At 37.5% G+C, this 10,722-nt stretch overlaps 1 protein-coding gene across 1 annotated transcript in view; it reads left to right on the top strand.

Annotated features, from left to right (window-relative positions):
* Positions 1–9,013, top strand: part of LOC107650783 (butyrophilin-like protein 3) — a 28,526-nt gene extending 19,513 nt beyond the window's left edge. The window contains exons 5-9 of the mRNA XM_016428670.2: positions 1,190–1,291; positions 1,547–1,567; positions 1,663–1,689; positions 1,842–1,868; positions 3,869–9,013. Coding sequence (XP_016284156.1) covers positions 1,190–1,291; positions 1,547–1,567; positions 1,663–1,689; positions 1,842–1,868; positions 3,869–4,545 — 854 coding nt within the window. The 3' untranslated portion in view covers positions 4,546–9,013. The remainder of the gene's footprint in view (positions 1–1,189; positions 1,292–1,546; positions 1,568–1,662; positions 1,690–1,841; positions 1,869–3,868) is intronic.
* Positions 9,014–10,722: the final 1,709 nt, after the last annotated feature.

Raw genomic sequence — 10,722 nt, forward strand, 5'->3', positions numbered from 1 at the left:
TATCTTTCATTGTTCAGCAAGGAGTTTCTTCCCCTAAAGCAGGCTTAAGTAGGGGTGGAGGAGAGGTCTCACATTCCTGATCTAAGTAGAAGTCTCACATTCCTGATCTAAGTTCCTTCATTGTTTAAAGTGGGGAATGGTCTTAACCTAACCTTATGAAGTAGGGTCTGAGAATTTTTAAGGTTCACATAGGGTAACATTCAAATTACACAACCTCCAGACCTTCACCTATCCAGTAGGAAGAGAAGCAGTATGATCCCCATTACACAAATGAAGTCATGCAAAACATATTTTGATATTTGCCATATTATAAAAATGAAAAGCATGAGAAATAGGTGAAGAAAATATGCTTTAGACTGCATTCAGAATTCATCAATTAGCTCTATCTCTGGAGATAGATTGTATTTTCCATCATGAGTCTCTTGGAATTATTGTGGATCATCGTATTAATCAGAGTAACTAAATCTTTCATTTAATCATTTTTATAACTGCTATTTCTATGTACAATGTTCTCCTGGTTTTGTTCACTTTGTAAGACCAGTTCATATAAGTATTCTCAGGTGTTTTTGAAACCAGCTCCTCATTACTTTTTATAGCACAATAGTATTTCATCACCATCATACCAAAATTTGTTCAGTCAATCCTCAAATGAAGGTCATCTCAATTTCCAATTCTTTGTCGACACAAAAAGAGTTGACATAATATTTTTGTACATATTTATAACCTTTTTGTCTTTGTCCTCTTTGGGATTCAGTCTTTTAATAATGATAATGCTGCCTCAAAGGATAAGTATAATTTTATACCTCTTTTCCTTTTCTAAAATTTTAACCAATCTGATAGGAATGACTTGGCAACTCAAAATTGTTTTAACTTATATATTTTCTAATTTTTAATGATTTAAAGTACTTTTCATTTCAATTTTTTCTTCTGAAAACTGCCCATTTATATCCTTTGAAGGAGTCAGTCCTGATAGCCTCTAGGATTCCAACTATAAATTTATGATCCTCTGACTCCAACTCTATGGCTCTTTCCACTATATCACACTATTTCTATATCCATTACTTGTAATAATTATGTACTTTGGAATTTTTTTTGTTATCATCATTATCAATAATTTTCTCAGGACAAAACACTTATATTGGCACTGATTGTTTTTTTTTTTTTTGTATTCTTTGTGGTCCTATTACAGATCACTTTTACCAGATCACCTTTTGGAGAAACGCTTTCATTATAATGATGCTTCCATTCTTGGCTGCCCTTATTTTTCTCTTTTGTACCAACAAAAAACAAGGTAATGGGAATAAAGAGGGGAGGGTGTTGCAAAACTCTTGATGGCATTTCACCCCTGCATTTACTTCTTTTCATTTAGTTTTCCCTTTTGGTCTTAACCACTCTGAGGAAATGGCTTGTGAGACAGACCCATTTTCAGAAAAAGTTTTACCTTTTGCCCCTGGATTTGGTTTCCTTAAAATGTTTCCCTTTTTTAAAATATTGATTTACTCAAGTTATGTTTCACATATAATTTCATGTTCCTCTCCATTTTTAGGGAAAATTAAGAAAAAATTAGGTAAGTTTTATTTTTATTATTTTGTACCAGACCATTTCTTTTTCTGGGAGATTTTATTTCTCAGTGTCATCTCATTTCTGCTTTGTTATTTTTAGAACTGATGGAAAAACTGAAAGAGGCAGGTAAGAGAACAACTTTTCTCTCATTTCAAATCCTCCTCCTCCATTCATGTATCATATATTTTTATCTCCCCTTTAGTTTTCTATTTGACTTTCCTTACTTGCCTCCTCCTTGCCCATAATCCCAGAAATAACATTTAACTCTCTATTTTCAGAATGGATCACAGCCACTGAACACGCAGGTAACTGAAACTGAGTTTTTTTCATTGTCTTGGTTCTTTTCTCCTGCCTCCCCAAACACATCTTCTGTTACCTCTGCCTTTATCCATGTCTTTGAAGAAACAGTTTGGGGAGGAGAGCTGGTATTGGCTATCTGAGACTTCATTGTTGGGGAAGAGTCAATAGAGAAAATATGGTGTAGGGTCAGTTTCTAGGTCAAATCAAAGACTTTATTTTCTTTGGAAGAGTACAATGGAGGAAAGTTGAGCTGTACTGAAAGTTAGAATTCTTTATTAGTGTCATGATTATCTGGGATTATAGAGTAATCCAGGAGCATATTTGTATATTTTCTAATTAATTAATAACCCTGAATCCTCTTTCTTATCAATCTCTACTTCTTCACCTATTATTAAAATTATTTAATAAAATGGAGAAATATATTTCTCTATAAGCAACTCTTCATCTCTTCATATAGAAGATTAAATTCATATTATAGTTAATGAATATACAATCTGTTAATAATAGAATCAATAACAAAATACACAGATAGAAAATTATTTGTGATATATTAGTTGTGATAAAGATCATAGTTGTATTCATTGTATGCCTTCACTCTAGTGGTAAATGACTTCTCTTCATTTGTAAGAATATAGTCCAGCCTAATTTATTCAAGATACCAAGTAAAATGACACATGAGGACACATTAAATTCTTCTCATGAATTTTCTTCATCTTCTTCCTAAGATAAAGATTAAAAAGTTTCCATTAAGAAAGAAGGTCTTGGAGGCATCTAAGTGGCTCAGTAATTGAAAGTCATGCCTAAAGATGGAAAATCCTGGGTTCAGATACTTCCTAGCTATGTGACCCTCATTCCCTTTCCCTTTCTGCCCTTCTGCTTTAGAACCAATACACAGTATTGATTCTAAGATGAAAGGTAAGTATTTAAAAAAGAAAAAGAAAGAAATCCTCTCTTTCTTCTTTCTCTCTTTCCTATCCAATTTTCTCTGGTCAAGCTAGAAATATAATCTCTTCAGCTCTGCTCAAGTCATCACTCTCAACAATCTCTCCAGACTCAGACCTTAAAGAATTCTCTTGAAAATGTTTCCTCAAAAGTTTATGATTCCAACAACAAAGACAGTCTCCATCTTTTTTTTTTATTTCTCCCATAACTGATCTTCATAGATCCTCACAGATTAAAAATAAAAACACTCAGATTCCATAGAAAAGCATCTCATAGAAAGAGAATTACAACTGTAACTTATTGCTTCTATGCTAAGTTTCTATACCTTTTTCAGACAGGCTTTTGAAACAAATGTTTTGGAAATAAAGGTTTTAACCTAGTTCCTCTGAAATTATATTTGTAAATGTATTTATAACTATCGCAATATAAATTAACTTCCATTTTAATACTGTGCATTTTACTTTATGCATTTAAACACATTATTCTGATAAAGATCGACAGGTTTCACCAGACTACCAAAGCTAAGATCTTTCTTCCCTCATGAAGTTTACTTTTTTCTCTCTCTTCTTTCTTGCTTACTTTCCACATTTTTCTTCATGGAGAAATAACTTATAGATGAGTCCTCAAATTTTTATTGTCCTATATTGCTTTTCTAAGACATAATTTTAGAGAAGGGAAAAGCAGCTAGTAATAACTATGGGGAAAATTTGGGTATAAGTTTTCAAATATGCAATAATGACAAGGGATACAGTAAGAGAAAAAGCTGGTGGGAAGAAATCGTCCTCTGAAACCCTTTGGCACCAACATTACTTGGTCTCATTGAGAAAATCTCTCCCCTTCTTATCTCTCTTACTTCCTTGTCTCCTGGCTTCTCGTCCCCTTGTGTTTTCTATTCTTTGCTTCTCTTCCTTTCTCTTTTCCTCTTCTTATCACCTCCTCTCTGTCTTTCTGTCTCCAAATCTCTCTGACTCCATCTCTATATGTCTCTCATTTCTCCTCTTCCCCTTCTTCTCCCTTGTCTTTTACCCTCATATCTTCCCTCCCTATTTTCTATCTCCCCCAGTGGAAGTTACTCTGGATCCAGATACTGCTCATCACAAACTCCATGTATCTGAAGATCAGAAATCAGTGACACATGAAGACGGGGTGATATATGAAGACAACGGACTTGAAAATAATATAAGATTTCAGTTTCCATGTGTAATGGCCTCACAGAGTTTCTCCTCTGGGAAACATTACTGGGAGGTGGAGGTTGGGAAGATGAAGAAGTGGTACCTGGGGGTATGTTGGAATGATGTGACCAGGGAGAAAGAGAAAGTCATGTTCTCCCCTGACAAAGGCTACTGGATTTTGGGTCTATGGAATAAATCTGAGTATTTTACGTACACCCCCTATAGAAAAGCCCTCCGTTTCTCAGTAGAGCCCCATAGAGTAGGAGTTTTCATAAACTATGAAGCCAAAGAAATCTCTTTCTTCAATGTGAATGATAGATCACACATTTACACATTCACTAATTGTGATTTTAAGGGGAAAGCCCTCTACCCATGCTTCTGTCCTCATAAAAGTGATAGTCCGGAACATCCAATCCCCATGTCGATTTCTACAGTGTTATTATCTATGTCTTCAGAAAATGATAATTCTGAAGGCACCATATTGTCCTCTAGTAATGATGATGACTCAGGCCTACAGATGACTGCATGCCTCCTTCCTAGCATCTCTTGCCACCCCAAGAGACTTTAATCCAGATTTCTTGAGTGTTTTCAAGGTTCTTTTCCCAGAGTTCTTTTCTTGACTACAGAGATCCAAGCACTTTTCAAAACCTGTCAGAAATGAACTAGATTTTGAATCAAAAGACCTTGGTCTTGGTAAATGACAACTTTGCCAAACTTCAGTATCTATTCCTGTTTGTATCATGACACTTTTTATATTCCAACACTTCTTCCTTTGCCTACTACATATCAGAGGATCTCACCTTCCACTTGGAGGAAGGTAGAGGATAATTCTTGAGCATTCTGTGATTCTCCTGAGAACTTTTTGAAACATGAGTGAATCTACCAAATATATCACAGCAGATATGTTTAGGATAGCAAATATATAACTGGGGATTATAATATTTCTTAAAAAGGAGAGTTTCCATGATCCCCTAGACCCTTGGTCATTTCTAGTGGGCAAAATGAATTATGGCTCAGTTCTGAAGATTTTTGAACTTTGAGATGATGCAGAAAAAGCTGGGTGGTACATTGTCGTATCTCCTCCATGAGGTAGGGCCCTGTTGGAAAATCTATAGGAAGGTGTTGGAGGAGGCTGCTCTGCTCCCCCTCTCCACTGCACCTGAGGACATTTTTCACTTCACCTGCTCCTCTGCCCAGCAGCCAAATGGGAGCACTTCCTCCTTCCCCTGTCTGGGGTAAGGTTGGGACTTCACATGCAGCATGAGGGTGCAGTTTGAACACTCGGTCTCTAAAGGTTGGTCATCACTGATAGAGTATTTGATTTTTACCTCAAGCCTATATATAGAAAAACTGGTCATTGGTCCAGGGAAGAGCCTACATTCAGTAGACTTAAAAGGAACAACTCTGCTTTTTTTAGTTCTCCTCTCCTCCTTCCAGAGCATAAAAGAGAAAACTACCTCCAAAAGGAGGTGGTTTAATGGGAAGGACCTTGATGGATTGGAAAAGAAAAAAACCCAACTAGGAGCCTCACTGGGCCAATGAAGCACAACCCTTGCAATTATAGGAAAAACAAGTTTATTGAATTTAGGGAAATGGTAGATAAGATCCTAACACAACAAGATCTGAACTCCACCCAACTTCTAAGAACCTCCAGAGAGCCTGTTCTGCCTTTGTTCTGTAGGCTTTGCCTATTAGCTCCTTGATCTTATCTAAAGACCCAAACCTTGTCTGACTACCTATATGCTACAGATTGCCTTTAAAAGACTGAGGATACAGGACTCACAGATGGACTGAGCTCTTAGGTAAACCCAAAGTCCAAGTTGATCTCTGACTGATTGATCTCAGACAGGTTAATCTCTGTACTTTAGGGAAAGGCAGTTTTCTTCCAAGGCAGTTCTCCAACCCAGGAATGTCCTAATATTTCTACAAGATTAGTATTTTCCCAGGGGATGTCAGAGCAAAGATCCTCCCTACCAGCTCAGAGGAAAGTGAGACCAGGAGAGCCTGTTAAACCCAGTAAAACTCCCAAGATACTTATCTCTTTCCAGAATCTTCTCCCAGGGTTTGTGTCTAAATTCTCCTCCTTTCCTCTTAAAGACAATCCATGCATTTTTTTCTCTATCCCTTATTTATCCTTACACGCATATGGTATTTAACTTTCTTTTTTCTTTATTTCTATGTTTTTTTTCTTTATTTTTTTCTCATCTCTCTGTCTCTGTCTGTCTATTGTGCCTCTCTTTGTCTCTGTCTCTTTCTCTTTGTATCTCAGTTTCTGTCTCTATCAGTCTCTGTCTCTGATTTTCTAGGACTTCCCATAAGAAATGGCATATTCTTCCAGCAGTAATGGAGACTTCAAATATAGGTGCTGCCCAAAAGATCCTGAGCAAGTTAGGTTCTCAAGCCTCTGTTTACCTTTTCTGCCTTGTGTTTCTTGTCTAAGCAGTGATTCTAAGAGATGGACTTTTCAGAAATGTCTACTTTTGGGAGCTTGAAATTTCTGAGTTCTTCAGTTGATGCCTATTGCACTTTAGGAGGATATTTAGGCAGCTGCTGTAACATTTAGTGGAGAAGACCAGTAATAACAACAAAATAGAAGAAACAACCCAATTCCTAACCCATCTGAACAGAAGACATCTTTCATGAGGAATCTATTCAGATGCCAAAGAATCAAAAAGAAGGCAAAAATGCTTACTGAGCAGGCTTGTTAAATATTTGTGTTAGCTAAAAACATTCCAGAAGAGTATAACAGAAGTCACAAGCTTTTGACTCATGTTTAAATCTTTATTAACATGTGTTCATGAAGACCATTTTAATATGCCATTCATGCATTATCCATCTCTTTTGTATAAAAGAAATAAATTGCTCTCCTCTGCCTAATCTACATAGTATATTACCTTTCTCACCTCTTTGCTGGAGGAACCCTAGACATGAACTAAATACAAATGTAACAAGTGTCTCTGAAACAAAGGTAAATATATATTGGGAGTTAAATTTCTGGGAGTCACAAAGATTGTCTTGAATTGCAATCGAAAAATTATTACTTGAGACATGTAGGTTGTATAGTGGAAAGAGTGCCAGACTTGGAGTTGGAAGGAACTGGGTTCAAATCTGATCTCAGACACAACCTAGCTGTGGGTTTCTAGGCAAGTCACTTAGCCACAATTACCAACCCTTGTCTTACTCTTCTGTCTTAGATTTTATATTCAGACAGAATGTGAGGGTTTAAAAAAATTATCAGCTGCATTACTAAAAGAGATGTGGTTCAGTATGATGTTTTGGGAGTATCATCCTCTAATCTTTCCTGCTTTGGTGTGGTCTTCAATGAAGTTGTTTCCATTCTGGTCAAAGGGTAACACTTTAACTTGTATGCTTGGTCCCATTCCTGAAGACTTTGCTAACTAATTATCAATCTCTTATTCACTGACTCCTTCCTGTCATGTATAAATATGCCCCAATTTCTCCATATTTGGAAATCCTTCATTTGAAAGTTAATGTCTTTAGAATTCTAATCTGAGACATTCTCTGCTTTTCATTACATCCTTTGGAATCTTTCCAAAAAATCTTGCCAAGATGGTTACTTGAAAAGAGGCAGCTAGTTAAGTATCCATATTCTATCAAAATCCTAAAAATGACACTAGAAAGAATAATGATCAAGAAACTTAAAAATCAATGACAAGTGATTTTTTCCTAGCCCAGAATTGCATAAAAGTCAGCCAAATAATCCCATGGGCAGTAAGGAAGGGTTTATCAGAAAAAGTCATTACCAGTACAAGAGAAAAGAGTAACAACTCTGAGGATGACTAGAGACCAATTAGAGGTCTGCAAGTCTTAGTCCCCACGATTCATGAGAGTAGAGGACTCCCTAGAGAAATTCACAGGGTGTTCAGAAATAAAAAAGGGGAAACCTTAGACAGGGATAGCTAGGGCCAACAACTCAAAGGTTTCTAATACTATGTCCTGAGATCTTAATATCTTAATATCTAATGATGTAAGTCCCAAATATCATGGGGGAAACCCTTGGGAGGTAGGTGTCAGCAAAGGAACCTAGGTGAACTAAGTCCAAACCACAGGGGGGATCACTCTATGCAAAAGCATGTCAAGAGGTAAAGTCTCCCATTATAGGAAGTCCCAATTCAAGAAATAAACCTGGAAAGATCAGTAAACACAAAAGTGAGATGGCACTATAATCACAGAAATCCAACCTGCAAAGAGAGACCCCATAATAACTGCAGATGCTTAAAGGGGGGAAAAAACAGTGTTTTCCACAAGGGCTTAAAAGGAATGTCTAGAATGAATAAAATAATAAGGAAATATTTGGAACAAGAATAAATATCTTAAAGAAAAGAATGTTAAACCTGACTCAAATAAAGGGCTTTTTGAAAATTAGATTAAATATAAATCAATGACTCCATGAGATAGCAAGAAGAATTAGAACAAAATATGAATGTTTAAAAAATAAAGAAAATATAGCCTATCTGGTCTCCAAAACAACTGATCTGGTAAATGAGTCAAAGAGATATCAAGTGAGAATATTGGAATCTAAGATAATTCTGAAGGACTTAATGGAAAATGCCATCAACCTCCAGAGAAAGAAGAGATGGAATCTGAATGCAGATTGAAATATAATATGTTTTTATTTTCTTTTATGGCTTCAAATTTTATTTCCCCCAAATTACATGTAAAAACAATTTTAATGATTTTTAAGACCCCAATTTTCTCCTCCTCTTTCACTAGGGTAAGCAATCTGGTATAATTTTACATGTTCAATCATATAAAATGAAAATTTGAGCAAAAAAGAAGAAAGTGAAATATAATATGCTTTAGTCTAGATTCTTACTTTGAAGGCAGATGACATTTCTTATCATGAGGCTTTTGAGATTGTTTTGGATCAATGTAGTGTTAAGAATACCTAAGTCACAGCGGTTGAGGGGACATGACAGAAGAGAGACTCTAAACTAAACTCTAATGCAAATATTAACAACATGGCAATGGGTTCAAATCAAGAACACATGTGACACCCAGTGGAATCACGTGTCGGCTATAAGGTGGGGGGGGGGAGGAAAAGAAAATGATCTTTGTCTTTAATGAATAATGCTTGGAAATGATCAAATAAAATATTATTTAAAAAAAAAGAATACCTAAGTCATCCATAGTCATTCATCATTATGGTATTGCTGTTACTTTGTACAATGTTCTCTTAATTCTGCTTACTTCACTCTACATCAGTTCATGTCTTTCCAGGTTTTTCTGAATTTGGTCAATTTCTTAACATCATTTCTTATAGTAAAATATTATTCCAAGAAAATCACATACCACAACTTGTTCAGCCATTCCCCAATTGATGGGCATCCTCACCTTCCAATTTCTTGCCACCACAAAAATAATTGCTCTAGGACTTCCGGTTAAGATGGCGGCTTAGAGAAAGCTAAAGTTCACATCTCCGGAAAACCCTTCCCGACCGATCTCAAACTATAAGCTTCTAAGGCGCCGAAATTCAAAACGATCAACAGCACAGACCTCGGGAACCCTCCTCCTGGACCTGGACCTGGATCAAAAGGTACGGCCCCCCTCAAAAGCCAGAACCCGAGATCACTCGGACCTAAGGGGTAGGAGCACAGAGTCCAAGGCTCCGGGAAGCTGCAGCCTGGCCCAGCCCAGAGAGCAGGGTAGTCTGAAACAATAACAACCCTCAGGGCCTTCTATCTGAGCCCCAGTGAAAGTAACTGCCTGGAGCTCCAGCTGCAGAGAGCAGGGTTGAAACAACAGCAACCGTCAGGGCCTTCTATCCAAGTCCCAGTGAAAGTCACAGCCCTCGGAGCTCCCCCGGCAGAGAGCAGGGTCGAAACAACAGCAACCCTCAAGGCCGGCAAGACAGCCTCACGGGCTGGATCCTGCTATCCAAGTCTCAGTGAAAGTCCCTGCCCTCGGAGCTTGGGGAAGCTGCAGCCCATCCCCCCCGCAGGCCGACGAAAAAGCCTCACGGCCAGCGATTCTGAAGGCAATTCCCGGAAAGCAACCGACCCAGAGAGCCGGGGGGAGAGTGTGGCCTCGTGGTCCAACCCTTCCATTCCAGTTCCAGTGAGGCATATTCAGTTTAATCCAGGGGAAGCTCATAGAACCGACAATCTGCCCAGGACTAAAGCCTCTGAACACCAGACAGAGATAAGAAAAGCTAATCATCCACATTCAGAGATGGCAAACTCCACAGAAGCACAGAAGCCCCAAAATACCAAGAAAAATAAGAAGAAAGGGGCTACTTTGGACACATTCTATGGAGCCAAAATACAAAATACAGAGGAGATAGAAGAAGATATACAAGAAAATGCTCCAAAATCTTCCAAAGGAAATGGAAACTCTCCACAAACCCATGAAGAATTTGAATCAGAAATGACCAAAAAGATGGAAGCCTTCTGGGAGGAAAAGTGGGAAATAATGCAAAAGAAATTCACGCATCTACAAAACCAGTTTGACCAAACTGTAAAAGAAAACCAGGCTTTAAAGCAAGAACTAATAAAGCAAAGCCAAAACACCAAGAAATTAGAAGAGAACATAAAATATCTCACCAACAAGGTGATAGATCTAGAAAATAGAGGGAGAAGAGATAATTTAAGAATAATTGGACTCCCAGAAAAGCCAGAAATAAACACCAAACTGGACATGGTGATACAAGATATAATCAAAGAAAATTGCCCAGAGATTCTAGAACAAGGGGGCAATACAGCCACTGACAGAGCTCACAGAACAC

This window comes from Monodelphis domestica, chromosome 1, assembly GCF_027887165.1.
Source record: "Monodelphis domestica isolate mMonDom1 chromosome 1, mMonDom1.pri, whole genome shotgun sequence".
In the NCBI taxonomy this organism is placed as follows: Eukaryota; Metazoa; Chordata; class Mammalia; order Didelphimorphia; family Didelphidae; genus Monodelphis; species Monodelphis domestica.